This window comes from Trichosurus vulpecula, chromosome 1 (assembly GCF_011100635.1).
Source record: "Trichosurus vulpecula isolate mTriVul1 chromosome 1, mTriVul1.pri, whole genome shotgun sequence".
In the NCBI taxonomy this organism is placed as follows: Eukaryota; Metazoa; Chordata; class Mammalia; order Diprotodontia; family Phalangeridae; genus Trichosurus; species Trichosurus vulpecula.
In genome coordinates, this window is record NC_050573.1 from 550,540,226 (window position 1) to 550,567,743 (window position 27,518).

A 27,518-nucleotide genomic window follows, 5' to 3' on the forward strand; every position below is an offset into this window, starting at 1 on the left:
TTTATGAACAATTTTTATTGAAGATTTTCATCATCTTTGAAAACAAAACACTGATACACAGTGACTCTCAGTGGCTTATCACAAAGGCACAGTCCTTTCTCCGTTCGATCTGGACTTTCCTTTTCCTATTTGTACATGATTTCAAATCAGCCTTGTAAGTTACACAGCATATTTTTCTGCTTGTGAGATTCTCATTTTGTTGTCAAGTGAAAACAGTGATTACTTTTACCTATTGTGCTATGATTTTGCAGTGAGGCTTTGAGGCCAGAATTATAAGTCACATGTTTTAGACATTGTTTGTACAGTGTACGCATTTAAGGGATAGAATTAAATACACTACATCAGTTCCTGAAAATTTGGGATATTTCCTTCCTGCCCAAAATTTCCCTGAGATACTATGATATCTTCTATTAACAGTTAAAGGGATGATGGGAATAGAGTATATATGATGGACTCTGCTAATGTGGTAAAGAAGAAACTGCCTACTTGAATATTAATGAAAAGTTTATCTTTGAGTCAAGACATTATCAAAAAAGCATATCTGGAGAATTAAAACATAAAAGGTCTTATTTTAAATATATCCATAACTTAAATACAAAACAAAATAAGGCCCACGGACATTTACAGGTCTGAGGTTAGTATCTGATTGTCATAGTAATTTTAAGAACTTCCAAGAAAGCTGCTAAGAGGTACTGCCATGACTCTATTGTGCAGCTTTCTCTATGTATACAGCTACATTATTTCCACAATTATAATTTTTAAAATTTAAACTTAAACCCAATTCTTGCTATGTTCAGACTTTCATCTAAGATGTTACTAAGATCATGATCAGGAATAATCTTTAGGAGTTAGCATATTCCTATCTAGTAGAACACACTGATACTGATAAATTCAAGGACATTCAATGAGTGTTATTGAAATTAAGGACCCAAATATCTGAGTGTTTAAGAGAAATTACAGCAAACACTCTATATTCTTTGTCTTTCTTTTGTCTGACTGGACTTAAGGCAAGGAGAAAAGATTCATTACCCAGTTTGCACTCAGGCTCTGCCTGGCTCACAGTTTATACACAGAAACCTATTGCCTGGATTAAGAAACTTCACTGTGAGACTTGAGATATAATGGTTTGGAAAGTTTCCTTAGCTTCTCCTGGGTTTGAAGTCCACGACTCTGTAGGGGAGTGAGGGCCATTGGAGGCAGGTGAGTCTGCACAAAGAAAAAACGCCTGTGTCAGATGGTAAAGTGAAAACCCAGAGATGGTGTTTTCCCCCTTTTTAAAAACAATATGTATGGGACACGCTCCCCACCATGAGAAAAACAAAAGAAATAAATGAACTTTTTAAGAGGGTGGTGGTAATGCTACTTCAATTCCACAACATTCTGCAGATACCCCTCTTCCCTCCCCTTCCCCCGGTTTCTAATTAGGCCATCTCAATCTAGAGCAGGGGCTAATCTGGGGTCCATGGACCTCTCTACCCAGGGGTTCAGAGGTAGATTTTAAGGGGTCAGTGAATTAAACAACAAGAAAAATACATCTTAATTTTCATTAACTTCTAAATGAAATTTAACTTGTTTTTCAATGAATGTAGGAAAGAGACAATTTCAGAAGGTGTTCATAGTTTTTACTAGACTGTCAAAAGAGTCCAAGGCACAAAAAAAGGTTAAGAACCCCAGATTTAGAAACTAAATTGTTAGATGCCTTTGCAGCAGTATCATGCTTCCCAGAAACCACCAGTCACACGAATAGGAATGCTCAGAAATTACCAGGTTTGGGTAATATAGTGGATTAGTACCAACATGTGGAGATTGGACTGAGACTTACTGGCCTTGGATATGGGATCTGATAATGCAATCCGATTTCAATTCTTGCTGTGCATTCATCTATACATTGTTTAATTAGTTCTGAATCTGTAAGCTGTTAGAATGGGGAAAATGAATTTTAAAAACGGGTTAGCATATTTTAAAGCTACATAAAATACTTGCCTATTTTTTTTAAATTCCTCAAAGATGCAACCAATAAATTTAATATTAATAATGGAAAAGTAATTTAGCTTAAATTTCACTGCTTTAGAAATCTCACCTGAGAACAATCAGAAAGAAAGGAAAATTATTTCTGTCAGGCATTGTAGTCTGAAGGCTTGAAAAAGGGATGTTTCAAATTTCAAAAACTGTCTATATGTGGTCCACAAAGGCTGTTCAATTTCAAGGAATGTAATGAATGGTGGTGTTTAAAAAATATAAAACTAAATAGGAAAGGGGGAGAAGGGGCCAGGATATTATGCTTACTCAAAGTTACACAGGGACTCTGAAAAAAATTCAATTTCTATTAGCCCACCAAAGACCCTCAGAATAACTGTATGGTCTGCACCCTATGTTTGTCTTGGCCATTCCAAAGGTCCTCTTGTGCTCTGATACTAGCTGGATTGGTGGAAGACAAGTTCTGAGATAAAAACTCAGATAGAAACTTGGCTTTCATTCTCTTTTGAAGCAGAAAGAGCAGGTAGTCTCAGTTTCCCTATTATGAGAAACTACTATTGTGACATCTGTTTTAGCAACAAATTGTAAAATTTTCATTTCTCCCTTGGGATTTTATGCATTTTATGAAATGCCTTTGAACTAGAAAGTTTTCACAGAGAGAAATAGCAACTCTTCTCACATGAATGAAAGAGGTCATAGAGGGGGAAAAGATAGCAAATATATCTAGTAAATATATTGTAAAAGAGGTTCCTAAGTGATAAAAGGCTTGATGGCTCCTCCTCCTAATCAATAGGTCCATCAGGTCAATGACTCCTTCGACCAATCCAATTTGGGACAACGCCCCCCTCCCCCCCACCCCAAAACACCATTTCCTGAAAATGGAAAGGTTAACTTAAAACTTAAGTTTAATTTTAATTTAATTTAATAAGCATTAAAGCCTGAATTTTCTCAATAAATCAATAATGACTCTACTGCATCACATTAGTGTTATTCAATTTAATAAATGTAATTTAAGCCATTATTAAGCAGTAACAATGTTGTGAAGCACATTATAGGTGTTGTGTAATAAGAAAAAATATGAAGGTATCAAGGTTTCTGCCCTGAAGGAGTTTACATTCTAATTAATTCAAACAACTACTAAGCACATACTATATGCAAGAAAAAGCAAAGGGGATGTAAATGACTTGGCTGGACTCAGTCCTCCAGGAGCTCATCTTCTTCTAAGGGAGGATACACATATTCAGTAGGCTGGGAAAGGGAGAAGAAAAGACAACACAAGGCGCTTTGGGAAAATCTGAGCGGATGCTTGAAGGAACAAGGATTCTGAAAGGCAGAAATTAAGACAGTGAATTCCAGGCATGAGGGATGGTCTATGCCAAAGAAGCAGATTTCAGCTGGAACACAGTTTGCAAAATGGAGTAGCATACAATAAAGCTAGAAAGGTATGCTGAAACCAGATTGTAGAGAGCCTTAACTGCTAGGATAAGGATTATGTATTTTTTCTTGACAAAATAAGGAATAGTCTGAAGGTTACTGAGCATAAAAAAAGTTCAGATACCACATTTTAAGAAATCATGAATAGAGATCTATGAGATCTAGAGGATAAAGTGAAAACTGCAAGAACCCATTGGTCACCTCATAAAAGAAACCTGAAAAAGAAACCTTTGACTTAATGAAGATTATTTTCTAAGCTATAGGAAGAACTTACCTATGTGAACTTGGGGAATAAATGTGAATGTGTAATCAAGTATAAGATTATTACATGATATAAACTTTATGTTCCAAAGGAATCCAAAGAAGAAATATACTGACGGGAGACAAAGAACCACAGAATCAACTGGAAAAGACATCACCTTCCAGTCCAATCCTAACAAGAATTCTCTCTATAACATATCTGCCAAATGGACATCCAGCTTTGCTTGAAGAACGCTCGTCAGGGGAACCCACTATCTTGTGAAGAACACCATTCTACTTTTGGATAACTCTAATTATTAAGTTTTTCCTTGTAACAGCCCATATTTGCCTTTCTGCAACTGTAACCACTTTCCTTCCTTTATTTTTCCTTTCCTTTTCTTTTTTTCTCTTGAGACAGCCAAATTATACAATGGTACCAGGTTCTTTGTCTTATTTAAACACCTTCTGTGACGTTTAAAAGAGGGAAACTTTTTTCTTCTCTCCTATTAGGATATAAATACTTCATTATCATACGGCCCCTCCCAAATGCCCAAATGTATTTACTTTTCTACTCATGTGTTTGCAATTCAGAATTATCTACTCTGCTCTGAACTTTTCATCAGGAATCCCTGTAAGTACTCTATTTCATTAAAGATCTATTATTTTCTGCTATAAGATTATACTCAACTTTTCCATGTAGGTTATTCTTGATTATAATCCTGCTTTGCCTTCTGGAAAACATTCAAGTTCTCTCCTTCTTTATGGTAGTAACTATTAGGTCTTGTGTGAACCCAATTATGGCCTCTTAGGATCTGAACTCTTTCTTTGAGCTGTTTACAGAATTTTTCCTTTGGCTAGAAGTTCTGAATTTGGGCTACAAGTTCATTCCGGGGTTCCTTTCAGGTGCTGACCAGTAGATTCTTTCAATTTTTACTTTATCTTCTGGTTCTAATGAGTCTTGGAAGTTCCCATTCATGATTTCTTGAAATAATGGTATCTAGGCTTTTTGTATGGTCAAGGCAGACGTGAGGAGGTAGAGCACTTCAGGCATGGGTGATAGTCTCTGCAAAAGTATGGAGGAAGGAGATTGAATGACATTTTATGGGGAACATCATGTAGGTCAGTTTGGCTCAAATATGTGAGAGGGAGTACTGTGAAATTAGCATGGAAAGAAAGGCCGGAGCCAGACAATGGAGAGCTTTATATGCCAAACTAACATTTGTATTTTACAATACAATATAATACAGGCAATTGGAAGGCACTTAAACTTTTTGTGAACAATGGAGTGATACGTCAAACCTATGTTTTAAGTATATCAGTGTAACAACTACGTGGATGATGAATTGGAGAAGGTGCAGAGAGGCAGCAGGGAAATCACTTAGGAGGCTGTTACAGTAGCCAGGTGACGAGAGCCTTACCTTGGTGGCCATGTGAATGGAGAGAAGACATGTGGAGATGTGAAGGCAGAACTGACAAGCTCTGGCTATAGTGGGTGAGAGAATAGAGAGCAGAGGATGAGTCCAAGTTTATAAATCTGGGCAAATGGAAAGACTATGTTGACTTCAAGGGAAATAGGAAAATCTGTCAGGATGAGTTTTGGGAAAAGCCAGTGAGTTCTATTTTGGACTTGTTGATTTGAGATGCCTACGGGATATCTGGATAGAGATGTCCAAGGGGCAGTTAGTGATATAGGACTAGAGCTCAGGAGAGAATGTGTTGCTAAATCTACACATTTAGTAGTTTTCTGCTTAAAGATTTCAGTTGAATTCATGGGATCTTATGAGATGACTGAAATAGAAAATAGAGCCTGAGGTAAGACTTGATGATCCTGCAAAGGAGACTGAGGCCATGGTCAAGCAGGCATGGGGAGAACCGAAAAAGAGCACTGTCATGAAAACAACAGGGGGGGAGTAACCAGGAGGAAAGAGTGACATCAGTCTCATATAGTGCTACGAGATCAAGAGGATAAGGACAGAGAAAAGCACATTGGATTTTGAAAATAAGAGAGGTGGAGCCAAGATGGTGAAGTAGAGAAGCAGTCAGATGAGCTCTCTTGAATTCCCCTCCAAACAACTCTAAGATAATGCTTAAAACAGAATTCTAGAGTGGCAGAACTAAACAAAAGATCGGCTGAAACAATCTTCTAGCCCAAGAAAACTCAGAATGTTGGCAGAAAAGGTTTGTCTCACTGGAGTGGTGGTCAGGACTGGAGCAGCACAGAGCAGGCAGTGCAGACCATGCTGTGGATCCAGCAGTAGGCCTCGGAGGCGGCTGCAGTGGTGGCAGAAGCAGCTCTAGGAACTCCCAGCCCAACAACAGTTGGGGGGAGGATTAAGAGGCTGGACAACTGGTTGGAAGGAGATTGCTGGTGCTGGGTTCAGGAACCTGTTGCACTGTCCATAAGCAGTTCTGGGTTGCAGTCTAAAGGCCAAAAGAAGCAATAGCACCTGCAGCCTCAGGGGAGCAGGTGCTCTAGTGGCGGTTCCAGAATGGAGAGGAGTGCTTTTGGTCGCCCACAGTGGAGTAAGTTCTAAGACACCGGGGAGCGCTAGCAATTGCTGCTCCATGAAAGATGGGGACACAGTCACAATCCTAGGGCTATGGAGAAGTGCTAACACTAGTGACTACAAGGAAATAAGGTCCCTTTATAGTTAAAGACCAGAGCACAGGTCAAGAGAGCAGGGATCACACCTCTCCTTAGATCTTACCATCTTAGAAGGACCAAAGACCTACAGAACCTGAGAGCTGGCTCTGAAAACAGCAGCAAGAAAGCTCTGAAGCTTGGGACAGTGCTCCTCAGGAGCAGAGCCCAACTTTAACATAGGGTTAAAAGTCAAGAAAGAGGCTGGAAAAAAGAGTGAACAACAAAATAAGAACTTGAACATAACAAGATACTATGGTGACAAGGAAGATGATCAAGACACAAACCAAGAAGACAATGTCAAAGCAGCTACAAGCAAAGCCTCCAAGAAAATGTGAATCGGATACATAGAATTCCTGAATTAGCTCAGAAATGATATTAAAAATTAAATAAAAGAAATAGAGGAAAAATTAGGAAGAGAGAGTGATGCAAGAAAATTCTGAAAAAAGAGCTTGATAAATAAACAAGAGCTTGATAGGAGCACACATACACACACCCCAAAGAAAATAACACCTTAAAAAACAGAATTGGCCAAATGATAAGAGGCACAAAAATCCACTGATGAGGCGGCCACCTTAAAAAGCAGAATTAACCAAATGGAAAAAGGAGGTACAAAAGAACACAAAAGACAATAATTCTTTTAAAAAAACAAAAGACCCAAAAAATAGGTTGAGGAGAGATAATCTAAAAATTATTGGACTACCTAAAAGCCCTGATGAAAAAAGAAAAAGAGCCTAGACATCACATTTCAAGAAATTATCAAGGAACACCTGCCCTCATATCCTAGAACCAGAGTGTAAAATAGAAATTGAAAAAATCCACCAATCACTTCCAGAAAAAGATGTGAAAATGAAAACTCCCAGGAATATCATAGCTAAATTCTAGAGCTCCCAGGTCAAGGAGAAAATGCCCGTAAGCAGCCAGAAAGAAGTAATTCAAATAACATAGAGTCACGGTCAGAATCACGCATGAGTTAGCAGCTTCCACATTGGCAAAGGAGCCAGGATTATATTCAAGAATAACCTATTCAGCAGCAAAATTGAGTATACTCTTCAGGGGGGAAAACGGGCATTTAATGGAATAGAGGACTTTGAAGCATTCCTGATGAATGAATAGAAAATTTGACTTTCAAATACAAGACTCAAGAGATGTATAAAAAGGTAAGCATGAAAGAAAAATCCTAAGGTAATCAATGAGGTTCAAATGTTTATATTCTTATATGGAAAGATGAAATTATTAGGGCAGTTAGAAGGGTGCAGATTTATGACTACAGTTCCCAGTGTACCTGCACCAGGTGCTCTGTCACTTGCCTGTAGCCAAAGGATTCTGAGATAGTTAAAACGGTGATATCTTTTGATTTGTGTGTAAATTGGATTTAAGCAAGGCAGAGTTGCACAAAGTTGGCCTAACTCTGTCTTCCAAAGTCATCACAGTCCAGTGGCAGGACAAAATCAACAAGACTGGTGATGATTCAAGATGCAGTGGATGACCCTTGGCGTCCTTCGATGTCTAACCAAGCTCTAAGTACTCCCCAGCACCTGCTTCAGCTGCCTTCGTGGCTACTGGAACAAATTATTCTCATCTGCCCGTTCCGGGGGTGGGGGCGGGAGACATGCCATTAACTCATTAGTGGGTTTGAGACCCCTCGGTTATCCTCAACCTGGTTTATCCCATCTGCTAGACAATTTCTGGGATGTGGCCACTATGCATGCTACAGCTTCTTGGAGCCACAGGTGACGGTTAGGTGGATCAGGTGGACACCACAGGTAGAAAGCAGCCCTCAGATCAGAGGTACCAACGTTCCCTGAACACAGCCTATATCCGTACTATCCTCCCAGTCCCCAAGACTCAAAACCTAGGTGTCATTCTTGACTCCAATCTTTCACCCCTCATAGCCAATTGGTTGCCATGACCGGCCTACTTCACCTTTTCAGCATCTCTTGAATACGTCCCTTTGTTCCTTTAGTTCCATCCTGGTGCAGGCCCTCATCTCCTTATGCCTGACAGCCAATGACCTACTGGTTGGTCTTCCCTGTCACAAGTCTCTCCCCACTCCAGTCCATCTTTCACTCGGCCACCAAAGCGATATTCCTACAGTGCAGATCTGACCAAGTCACTCCCCTACTTAACAGACTCAAGTGGTTTCCTGTCACCTTCAAAAACAAATATAAAATCTTTCACAACTTAGTCTCCTCCTACTTATGCAGGCTTTGTTATTACACCCTGCCCCAACCCCACTGACACAGATATTCCGGGATCCAGTGACACTGGCCTATCCTTGCTACTGCTTGAACCAGACAAAAAGACTTTCCATCTCTCAGTTTTGGGAATATTCCCTGGCTATCTCCCATGCCTGGAATGCTATACATGTGCCTCTTTACCTCCTGGCTTTCCTGAAGTCCCAGCTAAAATCTCACCTTCTACAGGATGTGTTTCCCTATCCTTCTTAATTCCAGTACCTTCCTTCTGTTATTTCCCATTTATCCTGTATATAGTTTATCTGTAGATATTTGTTTAGGGCAACTAAGTTGCACCATGGATGGAGTGCTGGTCTTGGAGTAAGAGACTTATCTTCCTGAGTTCAAATCTGGCTGGAGATACTAGCTGTGTGATCCTAGGCAAGTCGCTTAACCCTGTTTGCCTGATTTTCCTCATCTGTAAAATGTGCTGCAAAAGGAAATGGCAAACTACTCCAATAGTTTTGCCAAGAAAATCCCAACGGGTTCAAGAAGAGTTGGACATGACTGAAACAAGTGAATAACATATTTGCATGTTGTCTTCTTCATTAGACTATGAGCCCTTTAAGGGCAGGGATTTCTGCTTTTCTCTGTATTCCTGAAACTTAGCACAATGCCTGGCATGCTGTAGGTGCTTAATAAATGCTTCCTGACTGAATAATTGCTTATTGATTGACTGAAGGAAAGAACTAGAGATTATGGTCTGAAGAAGAGAAAACTCAGGGGGTCCATGGTAGCTGATTCCAAGTACTAGAAGGGCTATCAAGTAGAAGAAAGGTTGGACTTATTCTATTTGACCCCAGAAGGCAGACCAAGAATAGCAGGTAGAAGCTAGGAGTCCAAATTTAATTTCAGGTTTATTGTAAGGAAAAAATTCTTAATCTTTTATTCATAAATGGAATGGGCTCTCTGGGGATGTATATGCTCCCCTTCACTTTAGGTCTTTTAAAGCAAAAGCTAGATATAAGTATTGAGTAGAAGGGATTCTTTTTTCTGGTATGGTTGGACTAGACGGCCTCTCTCTGGTCCTTAACAGTTCTCATGTTCTGTGACTCTATGGCTAAATATGTCATTAGGAAGGAGCTATCTAAGTAGGGTTGTGAAAGAAAGATAGAATTTAAAGATAGAGGAAAAGAATGACACTGTAAACTCTGAGAGAACGAACAAAGGTAGAGACAGGTCATTTACATGATCTAACAGTAGAGCAGTATGTGGGACAATGATGAAACAGAAAGAAAACAGAGGGTTTACTGTGAAGTAGTAAGACATTGGCAAGTAGATGATAGTGTGCCTTGGATGGCAGTCTAAGGAGATGGAATCTGTCTGAGAGGCAGTAGGGAAGGTTCCAATTAAATCCATATTTTAATCCAATTCTGCCAACATTGATGAAGTACAGGGCACACTGTGTGTTAAGGGCCAGGTGAAACATAGTTTAAATAACATGTGGCCTCTGCCTTCCTGGTGCTTACTGGTTAGTAAGAGTCATAACACATATACAGATAATTATAATCCAATGAGTCGCATCTTGTAACAAAAATATTTTAAAAGGAGAAAAAAAGGAGTCGGGAAAACCAAATAACACAGTGATGGTTTGGAATTCCCACCTCTGCAATGAAGTGAAGGAGAGAGGTGTATTTTTCTAACTCTTCTCCAGGACTAAGCTTGGTCATTATAATTATGTATCATTCAGTTTCATTTCATTCTTTCCACACTGTTGTAGTCATTGTGTATGATGTTTTCCTGGTTCTGCCCATTTCACTGTGCATCAATGCATAGTTTTGTTATGCTTCTCTGAATGGCTGGACCACTTCACAGCTCTACCAAGGGGATGTTAGTATGCCTGTCTTCCCTCATCTTTTGTCCACTTTGCTAATCTGCCGAGTATGAGGTTAAAAGTCAGAATAGTTCTGATTTGGATTTCTACTGATTTCTCTTTTGAATTTTCATCTCTCTCTTCATCTACTTGCTCCTTCCTTATTGCTTACAAACATGCTCAACTGTCCCAACAATCCTTAACTTGACACTACCATCCCCTCAACTTTCTTTTTTTCTCCCCCCTCTCACCCAAATTTCTAGAAAAATCTGTCTACATTCGTTGTTGTTGCTTTCTCATCTCATTTCTACTCTTGCAGTCTGGCTTCAAATCTCATCACTTAGTTACACTGTGTAGCGGAAAGGACATTGGAATTGGAGTCAGAGGACCTGAGTTTCAAATATCAATTCTGTCATTTTACTATCTTTGTGACCCTGGGCAAATCACTCAACCTTTCTGGGCCTCAAAATGAGAGGTCTGGGTAAGATGCTGTCTGAGGTCCCTTTTAGCACTGTCTATGACCCTGTGAAACTGTTTTCTCCAAGTTCACCAATGATCTAACTGTTTAATCTAATGGCTCTTTCTATAGCATGGGATGCTGAGAATTACCCTCTCTCTCTAAGATGCTTTCTCCATTCTGGGTTTTCATGAAAGTGCTCTCTCTACTATCTGACCCTCCTTCTCCATCTTCTTATCCATGTAACACCACCAAATATGGGTATATCCAAGGCTTTTTTTTTCCTCTTCTTTTTAGATTTCATAGGCTCTCACAGGTTCAGCTATCATGTAGATCAGGGCTGTCCAACCTTAGGTTTTTATTGAAATAATAGGCAATATATTTTGATTTGCCATTTTCATGAGAGCTCTGTGGTAGCTTGGCTTCCTTTACTAAAGCATTTATGTAAATTTCTATGCTTGTAGACAGGCCATATAAATAGCACTGTGGGCCACATGTGGCACATGAGCTGCATTTTGGACAGCCCTGATGTAGATAATGTCCACATCCACACATTCAAACTTACATCACCAACACCCAATTTGGACCCTTCAACCTGGATGTCTACATGTTTCAAATTTACAGAGTCAAAACAGACAGAACTCAATTTTCTTTTTCTGTAAACCCTTCCCCTTTTTTCATGTTTCCATTTCTGTCAAGGACACTACCATCCTTCTAGTCACCAGGACTTGCCATTCCCTACTCTTCCCTCTCTTATCCAATCAGCTGGCAAGTCCTGTTGATTGTGTTTCTACACTATCTCTTGTACTTGTTCCTTTCTCTACCACTCTAGTTCAGATCCTCATCACCTCTCACCTGCACTAATCCAACAGCCTCCTAATTCATCTTCCTTATTTCAGCCTCTGCCTTCTTCAGTCTCTTTCACATACTTGTCACAGGTCTGATGATGTCACTCTCCTGCTCAATGAACTCCAGTGTCTCTCTCTCTCACTCCTTTTAGCGTTTGAAGCTTTCATCCAACCTTTCCAGGTTTAGTCAATGCTACACTCCTTTGTGCATTCTATGTTCTTGTCACAGACTTACTTGCTGCTATCAGCACACCTGCCCACTCCTGCATGCACACCTTTACACATTTTGTCCCCCTGCTTGCGGTACACTACTTCCTCTTCACACTTGCCTCAATTCAAATTCCACCTCCCACAGGAAACTAATCCTGATCCCTGAGTAGCTAATGTCCTTCCTCTTGGAAGCTATTTTGTATATATTTTGCCTGTTCCTTCCTAGGTACACATCTGTTGTAGAGCCCCTCCCCCAAGAGATAAGTGCCACTCTTTGGGGACTGGCATGGTGTTGATTTTGTCTGTGTATCTTCAAAATCTATTGTCTAGCACAGTGCCTGACATAATGTGCATCTAAACACTTTTGAAAGAATAAATGAAATCGAGCTTCTTGGAGGTGAGTCCTGGGTATCTGCTCAGTGCCTGTCTTGTTAGACTGGTAAAGACTGAGCCAGTCAGAATGTACCTTATGAAGATTACCCAAGCTTTAACCCTTGACTTAATCCTGTGCTCTCTCTCTCCTACCCCAAACCTCGCTGGAACTACTGGTAGAATTTTATAGTTCATTCATTCAATAGTCCTTTATGAAGCACCTATATGCTAAGCACCAAGGGATGGGAGATCCAAAGAGTTTAAGGTCACAGTTCCTACCTTTAAGACCTCATAACCTAGATAAGTTTCACTAAAAATTCCTATTGACTTGCCTGATGACAGGACCCAGTGAGTTATTCTGAGGGCAAGTGTGTGACTAACCAACAGTGCCCTGAAATGCTAGAAAAAGTAAAGAGTGATATGTCAGCTCTTCCCTACAGAAGCCACATCAGGCAATTTATAACCTAAATCCTGTCAAAAGCTCATTTCTACCACAGCTGAGGGAAGCTTGGTGGCACAGTGAATAGAGTGCTGGGCCTAGAGTCAGGAAGACTCATCTTTCTGAGTTCAAATCTGGCCTCAGACACTTACTAGCTATGTGATCCTGGGCAAGTCACTTAACCCTGTTTGCCTCAGTTTCTTCATCTATAAAATGAGCTGGAGAAAGAAATAGCAAACCACTCCAGTATCTTTGCCTAGAAAACCCCAAATGGAGCCACAAAGAATTGGACGTGACTAAAAAATTACTGAATAACAAAACCACAACGGAGGCTACGACTTTGGCCTAATCCTCCCCTCCCCCTTTCCCCCATCTAGGAATATTAGCTCCTCCTCCTCATTTTCAGGACATGAAGAAAACACCACAAAGAACTGCTTAGTTCCTTGAGAAATATTAGTGGATCCCACTTACATTTTTGTTTTTCTGGAACAACGATCTGGCTTCATTTATAATGTACTGCTTTTCTCTGATAGTGTCCTCCATCTGCCCTGATGCCGCATGCCACCTCCTCGCAAGCCTGAAAATCCTGCGGTACAGACTGAGAACTTCTTGTCGTGTGGCTGTTGTCATCTTCAGAACCACCAAAATAGAAAAGGAAAATTTTGTGTAAAAATTCAATTTGATAGTAGTTAGCCAGGCAGATGTACATTTTTCACAAGCTCTTTAATTAGTCCATAAATACTTGCTCTTTCTAAAGAGATTTGCATGGTAAAGTTACTGAGAATTGGAGAATCAAGAACACCAGTTACCTCCCAACCATTTTTACTTTATGTTTAGCCTATAAAATGGCAAGAGGTTGCTCAACGACAGCCTATCTTCCATGTTGGAAACCTAAACTCTTTGGGAAATAGCTGGTTTGAGAGTCACATCTGTACTCCGTAATACATTTCCTGGTGGGTTACTTAAAACCTCTTTTAACTTGAATACTTAAGGCCTTGGGTGTTCTGGATAACTGAATTTTCCTGTTTTCTTACTTTTTTACCCTAATAATTAGCAAACACAAATGAATTTTTCTTTAATGACTGAGGCTCCTACAGGGTCTTTATCTTCAACATTTTTCTTTTTAGATACTCTATATATAGGATATTGGAATGAAAGTATATTGAACTAAGGAGTTAGGCCACATCAGGACCTTTAATTTTAGGGGACAGGAGAGGAAGTGATGGCAGGCTGGGCAAAATTTCTTTGGGTTTATGTTCTCAGCATCTGCTTCTGTATCCACAAAGCAAAGTTCAGTGAAAAAAAATATTAATAATTCTGGTTATTAGAGGATTCCAGTTGGTCAGATTTCAGGTAATAGAGATTTTACTAAACTAGGTCTTCTTTAACAGATGCACACTCCATTCATTAGATCAAATAACAGGGACACAATAAATGAGCTGCAGGTCTAGGAACAGCACCTATGACACCTAACTCTGAGTCCCTCCTGTGCTCTCTCCAATCCTCCCTAAACAGGATCATCAGGATTGTGAAGTAGACTGATCACTGCTGTTAGGGAAAATGACCCATTCTTAACACATCAAGAGGCTTAATAAATCAGATACCTGAGATGGTACTGAGCTTACAAGAATTTATCAAAGAAAGCATATCTGAGCTGGAAATCCCAAGTCCAAACACAATTCAAAGGATACATGCTAAAGAAATTCATCTTAAAGAGACTCTCTCATCCTAGGCAGGCCTTCAAGAATGATTCTTCAGGCTCTCTATAGATCCTTATTACAGTGGCCTTTCTGTTGTAAAATTTCCCATGATGAATAAACCATGCTTAACCAGTTAATTTAAACACTTTAAAACAGTTTTATACTGTACATAGGCAAACACCCTGCTACACAGACACTCAAAGTCTCTAAAATTCTATTATAAGACGATTGGGGTGGGGCGGAAGGAGAGAGCGGGGAGTACCAAGAGGCAACTTTACAGTATGTGGTCCCACAACTGCAAATCAATTCCAGAAAAGATGATGTCACTTTTTTCCCCTGGTAAAGAAACTGGTTTCTGAGTTTCTGGCTCTCCCAAAACTCCAAGGTTTCATATGAAAAGGTGTGAGTCAGTTCATGTGAAATACAGGGAGTGTGTAACTGACTTCTATTTAGGGATTGCTTAATTTCCCTGTGATTAATAGACAAAACTTCCCTAACTGCATGACATACAAGCATGGAAGTAAGAAAGTCTGGCTGGTTGAAAGAGAGTTAAACTTCACCAAATGCCTATGGTGCTAATAGCAATACTAACAGATGGTATTTAGAGATATTTTAAAAGTCCCCTATAAAGATTCAGTGATACAATCCCCCTCCACTTATACGTACGTGTATGTCTGCATGCATGAACACGTATATTTGACTACATAGGAAAGCAGACCATGACAGAACAATATGCTTGTCCTGAGTCAACAGGCTCACTGTTAATACTGTGTAAAGTTCAGTCCCTATTTTATGGCATCACCATAAGGTCAGGCTTAGCATTCACCCAATTATTTGGAAAAAAGCTCATGTCCCAAGAGCTCCAGCACCAACAATAAAGGACACATATTAACTGTTCCTACTAAACCCACGAAAGGCAGCTCTGGCATACTGGATCAAGACCTGACCTCGGGGCCAGGAACACTAGGGTTCAAGTCCTACTTCTGACACTACTGGCTTGTGACCCTAGGCAAGCCCCAGAACTTCTCAGTGCTTTAGGCAATTTTTAAAGATTGTAAGTTACAGAGAAGGTGCCAACCTGTACTGGTAAAGGTGGCATTGGATACCTACATAAATTTTGCATTATGTGAAATAGCCTTGCTTATTCAGGCCCACAGAATGAGTCTATGAGGGAGCCGGGATTAGAAGCTGTTTGTTGAGTTTGGAATACATCTGAAATATTGAGAGGAAAAGTATAAGTTGTCTAAATAGTTTCTCATGTCACAAATACCACAACGTCTCACCTCAATCAATCAAAAGGGTTCCATCTTGGTAAACTCCTCCAGCCCTTTGTATTATCCATGCCCATTAAGTTCACACTCTACTATTATGTTAATTTCAAAATTAAAGAAATGACAAGCTTGTGCACAAATCTTGTTTTCCCTTACTACCCTGGTTCCCAACTTAAGGGCCAGTGGTTACAAAGATTCCGTTAGGTGTTCAACTCATTAGGAAACTGGAGAGCTTATCTGTTGGTAGGTGAATTAATATGCCTTGTACCATTACTTTAGAAAGTAGACTATGTCCCTAGATTCTTAATGCCCTTTTAGGTTACCAAAGCTTAAAAGATTGCGCTAAAACTTTTGGGGCATTTTTTATAGATGTTTTGATTAATACAAATTAACTTCCAGAATTCACAGCAGCTTTTTGTCATTAAAGATCTTCTCAGTCAACGGATACTAATCATAAAACCAATTCTTAGGTTTTGGTTCAGTTTTAATTTTAAAAAAGGTCCTCATGGGGCAGCTAGGTGGCACAGTGAGTAGAGCACCGGCCCTGAAGTCAGGAGGACCTGAGTTCAAATGCAGTCTCAGATACTTGACACACTTACTAGCTGTGTGACCTTGGGCAAGTCACTTAACCCCAATTGCCTTGCCTTCCCTCGGGCAAAAAAAAAAAAAAAGACAAAAAAAATAAAAAAGGTCCTCACTCAGAAAGTTTGGAACTACAATTTTTACCAACTATCTCTAGGGTATTACACTAAGCACTTCCCACAGCTTCCTGGACACAGTGAGGCAGGCTCTCATCAAGAGTCTCTTCTGGATTACTGCAATACTCTAGTTGGTTTCCCTGCCTTAAGTCTCTTTTCTCTTCTCTCCATCCTCCATACATGCACCATAGAAATGTTACAGCACGGGTCTACCATGTCATTCATTTCCCCATTCAATAAACTGCTATGACTCCCTTTTGCTGATTGCTAAGGATTAAATACATATCCCTCTAGTATTTAGAGTCATTCACAACCTGGCTCCTATTACACCTTACCCTCCTGGCCTTTTTGATGTGGGTTGTACACAACATTCCATTTCCCATCCTAATGTCTTCGCACAGGCTGTCTACTATGCTTAGAATGCACTCATGCCCACCAAATTACCTTGCATATATTTTGGATATGTCAACAAGCATTTATTTAGCACATACTGTGTGCCAAGCACCATGCTAAGTGCTGGAAATATGGCACAGTAGACAACACTGGAGCTAGGAGTGCATCCTGGAGAAGAATGCAGATGTGACTGATTGGGCCACTGCACACTGTCACTCTGGAGAACATTTCATTTTTGTCTATCACCAGCACCTGACACAACACTTAGCGTAAGCATACTCTATTACATTCACATACCATAACTTGTACACAAGCCAATACCCAACTGATGGGCACTGCCTTCCCCTCTCTCTCCTGCTTATTTTTTTTGGCACTAAAAAAGAGCTACTATAAGTATTCTTTTTTTGTACAAAAAAGACCTTTGCCTCTTTAACTCTTTAGGGGTAGAGGCCTAATAATGGTATATTTGGGTCAAAGTGCATGCACATTAACTTTTGGACATTGCTCCAAACTGCTTTCCTGAATGACCAGACCATTTCACAGCTTCACCATCAGCGAGTCTATCATGTACCTATTTAACTGCAACCCTCTGACACTGTCATTTTCCTCTTTTGTCATCTCTGCCAATTTGATGAGTATGAAATTAAACTACCAAGTGGCTTTAATTTGCGTTTCTTTATTTGTGATTTGGAGCATCAAAAAGAAATTCCTCTAGATAGCTGTTTCTTCCCTTGAGAACAGTTACATTTTCATATCACTGGAAAGATTCTTATGGAAATACCATTTCTTATGTAGCCAATAATACTTCTGGACCTTCTGCAAAATCAGATACACAAATACCTAGTATTTAATCTACGCTTGCTGAATCATTATGGACTGTGTTAGTGAAACTCCACCAATATAATAAACATTGATTCAGTACCTAGAGGAACAAAAAGTTAAGAATCTCATAGAAAGTAAATTATTTTTTAAAAGTGGGAAGGAAGGGGAGCTAGCAATACCAGATTTCAAACCATATTACAAAGCAGAAGACACCATAACTACTCAGTAAAAAAACAGAAAAGTGGATGAGTGAAACAGATTGGGTACACAAAATCCTAAAACAAATGAACACAGTTGCACAATGTCCAATAAACCCAAAGATCCCAAATCCCGGGGTGATAAGAACACAATGTTCAGCAAAAACTGGAAAACTGCCTTGCAGAAATTAGGTTTAAACCAACATCTCAAGGGAATGCACCACAATAGGCGCCAAATAGATGCATAACCTAGACCAAAAAGGTCACACCATAAAAAAATTAGAGGAGCAGGAAAGGAGATATCTTTTATAAATATACATAGGAGAGGAGTTGTTGATGAAACAAGGTATACAGAGGATTGCAAGACATAACACGGAAAATTTAGATTATATCAAAATGAAAAGCTTTGCATAAACAAAATCAGTGCAGTTAGAATCAGAAAGGAAAACACTTAATTGGGAAAAATTTTTGCGGCAAGATTCTCCGACAAAGGCCTACTATCCATGATAGAAAGAGAACTGCTATATTGGTATATTTGTATCATCAATACATGTTAATATGTTGAACTGGTACATGTCAGTTTTCTATCTATCATGAATATCAGATCTATATATCTATAATAAGAACAAGAGTGATTCTCTAATAGATAAAATGTTCAAAGGGTATGAATAGGCACCTCTCAAAGGAAGAAATCCAAGCTATCAATAGCCATATGAAATAAATTTCCAAATCACCAGTATGAGATACGCAAGTTAAAGCGACTCTTGGGGTTCCAACTCCTATCTACCAGATTAGCAAAGACGACAAAAAAGGAAAATAACAGTTGCAGAAGGATCTTTGTAGGACAAGTATACTAATGTACTACAGGTGGAGCTGTGAAGTGATTGAAACATTATGGAAAGTAATTGAAACATTATGGAAAGTAATCTGGAACTACATGCTCAAAATTATTAAATTGTACAACTCTTTGACCCACTACTAGGCCTACACCTCTAAAGAGATAACATAGGGAAAGGCCTCTCAAACACAGGAAATTCTTTTAAGTCATATTTCTAATTACCAAAATTTTCTCCTTCCCCCAACCACTAAAAAAGAAATACAGAACTCCTGTATCATATAAGCTTAGTCAAGTGAAACAAAATCCCACATTGGCCACATCCATAATACGTTTCTTATTCTGTATGTTACTCCATCATCTGTGTCATGAGTTGGGCAGTGCTCTTCATAAGTTCTCTAGAATTGTGGTTGATTATTCAATTTATAAGTTTTCCCACAACTTCTCACTTTTGCAATATTGACTAGAAATTGCTCTTCTGGTTCTGCTTGATCCACTCTGCATTAGTTCATGGAAGTCTTTCCAGGTATTTTTTGAAACTATCTTTTTCTTCATTTCTTATAGCACAAGAATATTCTGACCTTCATATACCACAATTTGTCCATCAATTCCCAATGGATAGGGATTCCACACCTTCCCTGCCTCTCCAGCTTCTAGGGTTTTGACACCACAAAGAGGTGCTGTAAAAATGTTTGCATATAAAGAACCTTTTTCTCTTTCTTTGAGATCTTTGGGCCTAACAGTGGTACTGTTGGGTCACTGCTGACCCAGAAACTTCTTGGGCATAATTCCAAATTGCTTTCCAGAACGGTTGTATCAATTCACAGCTCCATCAATAGTTTATCAATGCAACTGTTCTCTTGCAAGTCCTCCACTTGCTTGGGGTTTTCCTGGTCATCTTTACCAATCTGACGGGTGTGAATTTACATTTCTCTAAGTATGACTGATTTGGAGTATATTTTCATAAGACCCAAGGAGAAACACAAGAGTTTCTTCTCTTGAGCAATGATGCCTGTTCACATCTTTATACATTTTATCAACTGAGGTTTGGCTCTTAATTCTTATAATTCTAAAACATCCTTAGATACCTTATGAGAACTTTAGCAGAGAAACTTGCTGCAAAGATTGTTTTGCAACTACCTATTTGTTGCAGCAAAGAACTGGAAACTAAGGGCATGACCATTAACAGGGGAACTGCTAAACAAATGATGAGCTAAGAAAGCATTAGGATATTCGTGTGCTGTGAGAAATGACTTGTAGGAACTGATGGGGTGTTTAGTAAAACAAAATCTAGGGGGAAGGAGAAGGGACCAATATTTATGCAGCACTTACTGTGTGTCAGACGCTATGCTAGGTGCTTTTGCAAATAGGATATCATTTGATCCCCACAACAACCCTGTGAGATAGGCGCTGGTATTACCCTCATTCTACAGATAAGGAAACTAAGGCATACAGAGGGTAACTGACTTGCCCACGGTTACAAAGCTAAGTGTCTGAAGCTACACTGCAACTTGGGTCCTCTTGACTCCAGACCCAGTCCTTTATTCGCTGTGCCAACAGCTACCTCCAGAGAACAATCACACAATGACCACAATATCATAAGGAAAAACAACGTCAGAAGACTTTTACTTGATTATACTTGTTTGATACGAGAGGGTGGAAAAGGGGATAATGACATTGAGCCCCAAGAAAAGATACGTGTCAATGAAACTTTTTAAAAGGGATCGTAGAAAGATGTTCAGAGAGGAGCAAACAGAACAGCTTTTTAACTAATGTACTAAATTTATTATATACTTAAGAAAAAACAAGCTGTGTGTCATATTTGGGGATTCATATATGAACCTCTTTTTCTGTATTGAAAATGTGTGTTTATTAAGTTCAGAATGATAAAAAAACTGAAATGCCAAAAAATAAATAAATAAATAAAAGCCTGTTGGCATGAATAACTTGGTCCTGAGTACAGAAGGAGAAAAATTCCTCTAAATGATGAGAATTACAGAAACATAACTTTGGTCTCTGGAATGCCAGAATTCCAAGCACAAAGCTCTCTTAAGGTGTTTCTATCTAGTGGAGAAACTGTTACACAATACTACCGAGAAAATTAGAAAAAGTCAAAGGCAATCACAATAAAAGGGTAATTTACTGCTTCGTAACTCTGGATGAGTAAAAAGGTGGTTCTCTGATAGTGCATTAGACAAAACAAAATTAAGAAGCAGCTTCACAATTATAAATGAAAGAGCAGGGAGCTCTTCTCCAAGATGGGATTCTTTTCCCTAGTAATTTATGACAAAACTACCATGTAGCCAAATTTCTATCTAATTTGTTCTAAAAAGGTTTTGAATATCCTGAAAATAGGGTGAACTCCACCATGAAAACTTGTCCAAAATTTTAAAAAAAAAAGGCCATGTTTATTAAGCATCTATGTGTAAGGCAACAAAGTTTAAAAGATAAAAGGTTAAAAACTCCCTGCGCTCAAGAAATTTACATTCTACTGAGGCACACAACACGAAACAGGTAAGTTTACACATGATATTTTGAGCAAAAAGTATTAGGCACTAACAACTAAGGCCAGGAAAGGGTAAATGATCTAGCACATAAGAGAAATTTCTTAGGGGGTCTCTGTGCCCTGATATACCCTTAGTTTTGGCTCTTTTGCATTGAAATGACTTAAACAGATACTATCAGGAAAACTCAGAAATGCAGAAAATTTTTCAGAATTTTAAAAATAATAATTAATAACTGGTCAATTACATTTGTATCACAGGATCTTCATGATTGGTGATCATGGAACATTAGCTGTCAGAGAAAATCAAAACATTTTAAATACCGACTAATCCTTACGATGCCTTGCATAGACATGAGGACCCAGAATAATGAGCTACAGATTCAGTATTGTTTTAATTAAGTTTCATTAGAAGGCACTGCATATTAAGGGTTAACTATACTATAACCAGCAGTATAATGTCCTTCTGTGCTTAGGGAAAGTATTACAGGCCACTGGTGATTTAAACTAAACGTAAATTCCAAAGCTAGAGTGTTTTTATCATCACATAATATGCATTATTTGGAACCAAATATAAACGCACACCACATAGAAAAGTGGGATTTAAATATATTTCTTTTGGAAGATATTTTTCTGAGCTATATGGTCAACTTATAGCACTCCAAGATCCAGGGGTAACTGTTGAGTTTTAAGTATTGTGCAAACCTTCACAAATTCAAATATTAAAGTAGTCAAAGAAAGAAATTAAGAATTTTATTGATAATTCCCTGTGTCTCACTTCCTCAGGTGTTCTTCACAATTTTAAGGAATTGCTGGAAGTATCTTCTAGTTGAACCTAGGTAATTCCTCTTTATCTGAGGTTTCTCTAACTACTGACAAGGGCAAGAGGAATCTGTTGCTAGTGAATTTCTTGTTGGGAGGTGTTATCAAGCTATCCCAAAGCTGTTTTTCTCTGATCACTAATAACACCCATACAGTAGAGTTCTATTGTTCTTCAGTGTGAGTAAATAACTCTCAGTTGGACACCCAGCTTATTTACATACCACAGCTCCTGATTCTTATTGGAAATATTACACTGTCTGCCAACATCAAATCTATCACCATCCTTCCCTTGCTATTTTTTCTTTATCTCTTCCTCCCCATTCTTCTTTGTGTATTCTTTTTCCCCCAAATTTATGCTGCTCCATTCTTTCTGGTGAAGAGAGAGATCATATTAATTTCAGTCCTCAGGTGTTATGAGCAAAAGCGCACACGCTCACAAATATGTACACGGAAAACGCAGAGAGTTTTGTTAATCTACATGACCTATACGTCCCCTCTCTCTTACCTTTGGGACTAGATCTTTATTACAGCTGCAAACAGATCTTGGTTATCATAAACTAAAAAGGAAAGTTTCATGTTGCATACTTGCTGTACAAATAATGGGGAAAAGCATTAATATCTTGGTTTATACCACAATTATTGTCATGTATAAGTATATCTGGACATGCAAAAGGCAAATGGGAAGTATAAATATTGGGAACACAATGTAAAAAAAAAAAAGAAAAAACACCTTGTTTGCTTTTCTACTTCAAATTTTAAAAAAACACAAGTCCTTTCCTTTACAACAGTTCTCAAACATGAACTAGGAATGGGAATATTATTATCTGGGAATTTTCTCAAAAGATACATCTAAACCATAGCAAATAAATGCACCAGTTTCAAATGTTATGGATTTCTTTACTACACACATAAGACTATACATGTATCGGAGAGTTCCCCAATCAGGCTACTGTAACCACGACATTAGCTGATCTTCCCAGACAAATTTAAGTTAAAACCGAACCTAGGTCCCAGAATCAAAATAAATGGAGTGGTTATTTTCCAAAATAGCACATTATAGGAAAGAAAAAAAAAACAGTAGTCAGGTGTGAAAAGTCATCCTGAACAGAATATGGAACTAGCCACCAACGGATGAAAGGTAGGCCAAAGTTAAAGCTCAAATCCATTCACTTTAGAACGAAAGAAGTGCACTGTGAATAAGTAACATATAATTAATACTGGTCAAATAAGAAAGGCGTTCTGTGAAATCTAGGAAATATAGATGGGAAGTACAAAAGCTAATACAACTCCTTCATTTGCAATGATTTGTCTAGCAAAGTTAAGCGTGAAAATGACAAAAAGCCTTCAGTTATGTTACTAGACAGAGTTGGGACTTTTTTAGCACTCAACTCAACTATCTAATACAGCTAAAGTATCATTACACAGTTGTTGTCATTTCAAATAGATTCCTTACATTAGCTTATAAATTCCAAACATGTTTGATTCACTAAATGCATTTTAAGTGAGTTCTGTCTGCCACATGATGACAAGGATATCCACATACAAACTGACCATAAATCACCGCCTGATAAGACATGTTACTGACCCACAGGAAACACCAAACAGTCGTTCCTGGACTCTTACATGTTGTTGTAGGTAGTAGTAACAGGACAACATTGTTCTCATGAGCTATGAGGCTGCATTTAACTGTTGAATGAGAGGATTCTGCCACCTTCCCCCATAAAGGGGCCAAAGTTGCCAAGTGCTATGTTTACCCTAAACAAACATTTAAGTGCCTACTATGTGCAAGGCACAGCCACACATTGGGGAATACAAGGGGAAAAAAAAAAAACTTCCTGCCTTCAAGGAGCATTCTATGGAGTGGAAATAACACAGACACAGGAAGTAAATACAAAATAAATTCTAAATAAATACAGAGTATGAATCAGGGAAAAAATCAGTTAGCGCTGGAGAAGAGGTGCCCCTGTAGCAACAATCTTGCTAACAGCTGCTTCTGAGGTGTAAGACCCAACAAGCCCAGCAACAAGAGCTGCCAGCACAGGATCTTTTGATCTGCTTTACTAAGGAAAGTAACGTTAAGGGGTTAACAATCTCACTTTAATCAAACATACAAATATAACTCACTTAGTTCAGGAGGAAAAGCCAGCACCCTGAACTTCAGAGCAAATACAAACACATTACAAGCATCAACAGACAGACCTTGCCTGATTCAAATCACAATTCATAGTTACCAAGGAAGTATCAACATCTGGGTTTACAAGCCAGGGGGCTCTTAACAATGTCTGCCTGGAGTCTCTTCAAGTCACTCAGCATTCTTCCAGTGAGTGAGAGCCCCAAAGGAAAAGTGCCAACCTCTGAGTTTAGATACCCTGTTCAGGGTCAAAGGGTGTCACAACATGGGCCTCAAACCCATGGAAACCAGGCTTTCCCTTGAGGTAAGGAGGTCATCAAAGACTCCTGATTTAATCAAAGAAACAAAGGCCAGACTTATCAAGGGCACTTGATTAAATAAGTGCTCCAAAAGAGAAAGCAATCAAAAAGGTCTCACTTTAATTACCAATACAGCCTCTCAGGTTGAAGCTTGAAAGGAGCTAAGAATTCCAAAAATTGGCAGTTTAGGGTTAGAGACAGCACTTTATCCTATGCAAAAGTGGGGTCAGAAACCAGACTGCCAAGAAGTTAAGAAATGAATAGTGAGGAAGCAAGCATTGAATAGAGATAGCTTTTCTTATTATTCCATTAGATCCATCATATCACCAACAAATAGGAAAAGCAGGACCTGCTATCACTACCTTCGATCTACAGGGAGGAATTCAATAGAAAAAATTTTTGCTAGGATCAAAAATTAACACCACCTATAAAACAGCATTGGTCTCTTGATTTCTAGTTGACAGAGGAACTAAATTATTCTGCCTCTACGAATCAATAGTTCTGTGACCATTCCTAGACTAGGCCTGTAAGATGAAGTCTTGGAATCTCCCTCTGTATATACTGGCTTCAGCTACTGGAGAGATCTAGAACCATGATTGTAGGGGTGGAAGAGAACCAAATTAAAGTTTCCGGCCAAGACCATCTAACATATCCAGCCCTGCTCTCCTACTTCACAAATGCCTTTTGGATCTCCCTCCTTGGATGTGCTGCACCACGGCCCCTCAAAACTGTTCCTGCTCTGAACTTTCCTATTTTTGTTGGTGTGGTACCATTCTTCTAAGTCACCTTGGAAGAATAAACTTTTGAAGATGAGTCACCTAAAAATCTTCCCTTCTCTTCTCCCTCATCTTCTATTCCCAACCAGTTGCCAAATATTGTCCAGTTCTTCCTCATACCTTATGACCTCTTCTGTACTCACTGTTTAGAGATCTCTAGTCAAAAATCTGGGTTCAAATTCTGTTTCTTTCATTATCTGTGTGGTGCAAGTCATGTCCCCTCTCCTAGTCTAATTTTCTTTATGAAAATTAACCTGGAGTCCAGGAATTTTTTTTAATTGTCATAATTACATTTCAACATAATTGGTTTCCTCTGCATTCTTCTATCTTTTACTGTATGCGTTTAAAAATATTAGAGAAAGTTTCCCTAAGTTTCACCCGATGGCCAAAAGAGGTACAAGAAACAAAAAAGGTGAAGACCCTCTTGGCCCAGGTGGGCTCCCAAGTCCCAAGTCCTTCTCCCAGCACTAAGATTCCAGGAACCCTAGTTTTGGGGGCTCATTTTTCAATTGCACCACTTAACAGCCTCTTACTGTTCTTCCAGCTTGCACTCTTCCTCCCTTTCCTATCCTCCCCCTTCCAACTGAAGCTAATCAAAATGTACCTTCCTAATGCCCAAGTCTCACTGCTGGAGGCAACCTCAGACACTGATCCATCGACACTTACAAGACGCTGCGTCTCCCGTTCCTGGGCAGTTTGCCCAGAATGCATTCCCTTCTCACGTCCTCTCCTGGTGTCCCGGCTAAAATCCGAACTTCTCACAAGAAGCCCGTCCTGACCCTCCTTAATGCCGGTGCCTTCCCCCTGCACGCCCTCTCCAGCGCATCCCATACATATCTCCTTTGTTCCTTGTTCCCCGATAGACCCGGGGGCTGGTTTTTCTCTCCTTAGCACAGCGAAGGTACTGGAGGAATGCTCGTCCACTTGACCTGCCTTCGGAGACAGGCTGTACTTTCCAAATTCCACACAATTCTAATTCCCCAGCCGATGGAGTTCTTCCTCTCCCTCCCTCCCTCCCTTTAAGGCTCCACTCAGGTGCGACCTTCAGAAACCCTTCCCTGGTCTAACACTTTGACTCTTTCATTCCCATCCCCCCCACGCCCCGATCTTGAAACATACTAAGACCGGACTTCCCAAATTCCACACAACTCAAATGCCCGGCCCTCCTCCAAGCAGGGCAATCCCCTCTCTCTACAAAGCTCAACTTAGGTGGGACCCGTACAAACCCTTCCCTGGCTTCGAGCATTTTGCTTCTTTCATTCTCTGCTCTCCATCACTCCCAACAGAACTAAGCGCTGCATCTGGAGTCCCGAAGACCCGAATTCAAATCAAACCTCGGGCACTTCCTAGCTGTGTAGCCCTGGGCGAGTCACTTCACCCAGTTTACCGCTGGAGAAGGAAATGGCCAGCCACTCCACCTAACTCCCAGTCTTGACCTCCCCACCCCGCAGCGGCCTGTAACCGCCTGGACTTTGCAAATTCCGCACGAGTGGGCCACGCTCCCTGTGTCCACCCGGCTGAACTCCTTCTCTCCCTCCAAGGTCCCCGTGTGTCTGCCGCTCAGAGTTACCGTCCAGCGTCCCCCAGCCCAGCCGTACTCCTCGGGAGTCTATACAGGACAACGCGGCGTAGAGCGGCCACTGCCAAGTGCGGCCGCTCACGTCACTCCCCTTAAGTGTCCCTAGTACCTAGTGTCCCGCCTCTACGAGGCGAAGAACGAGGAAGATAACTGGAGGTCCGACCCCTGGAGGAGATTCCCCCTCCCCCACCCTCACCGGATTAAAACGACGCCGGTAAATGGCCCCGGGGAAATGGCGGCCCAGACCCGAACGAAGGAAGCCCGAGCCCGCGGGCCACGAGGGGTTTAGGGGGAGGAGTAGGACACGCCACCGCGTATCCTAGCAACGCCGCACCAAGCCACGGCTACCTCAGCACTCCCTGCCTCCAACCCTAGCGAGCCAACCGCGCTCTCCATCGGCCAGAGTAGACCACCTTCACCTCTTACACTCGCACTGTGTCCATCACGCCTGCCCCGCCACCCACAGTGCGAAGGAGGAGAGGAGGGAGTGTCGGCTGTCCCGCGGAGCCGAAGGGGGCACACCGGGGGGTCTGGCCCTGTAGGCCAGGTCGGACCGAACCACCTGAGGAAACATAGGTGGGGAGCATCATTGATAGACAAGAGGAGGCTTGAGTCTCAGACCTCAACCCGCCACGAAATTTACCTTTCCGCGTATCCGCTAAAAACCCGGCCAATCTCTTCACCTCCCTTCTCTTCTCTTTCTCCCAGTACCCATCTCCCGTCTGCCCCAACCCCCTACCTAACCACGCTGTGGTTCGGCCCAGTTCCGCCCAGGCTATTTCCTCCTCCTCCCCCCCCCAGCGGGGGGAGGTGAGAAGGTCGAG

General features: G+C 40.3%; 1 protein-coding gene across 8 annotated transcripts; it reads right to left on the reverse strand.

Annotated features, from left to right (window-relative positions):
• LYRM1 (LYR motif containing 1) lies at nucleotides 1-27,406 on the reverse strand. 8 transcript variants are annotated; one of them, XM_036741653.1, is made up of 4 exons: nucleotides 27,338-27,406; nucleotides 13,140-13,298; nucleotides 1,823-1,915; nucleotides 1-1,206 (listed from the first exon to the last, which is right to left on the reverse strand). In XM_036741653.1, exons 2-4 carry the CDS (start codon nucleotides 13,296-13,298, stop codon nucleotides 1,090-1,092), a joined length of 369 nt encoding a protein of 122 aa, XP_036597548.1. In that variant the 5' UTR covers nucleotides 27,338-27,406; the 3' UTR covers nucleotides 1-1,089. The 8 variants fall into 8 exon arrangements, with proteins under 8 accessions (XP_036597548.1, XP_036597549.1, XP_036597546.1 ...); XM_036741654.1 differs by lacking the exon at nucleotides 27,338-27,406 and adding an exon at nucleotides 27,121-27,204; XM_036741651.1 differs by lacking the exon at nucleotides 27,338-27,406 and adding an exon at nucleotides 27,114-27,199.
• Between the last annotated feature and the right edge of the window lie 112 nt (nucleotides 27,407-27,518).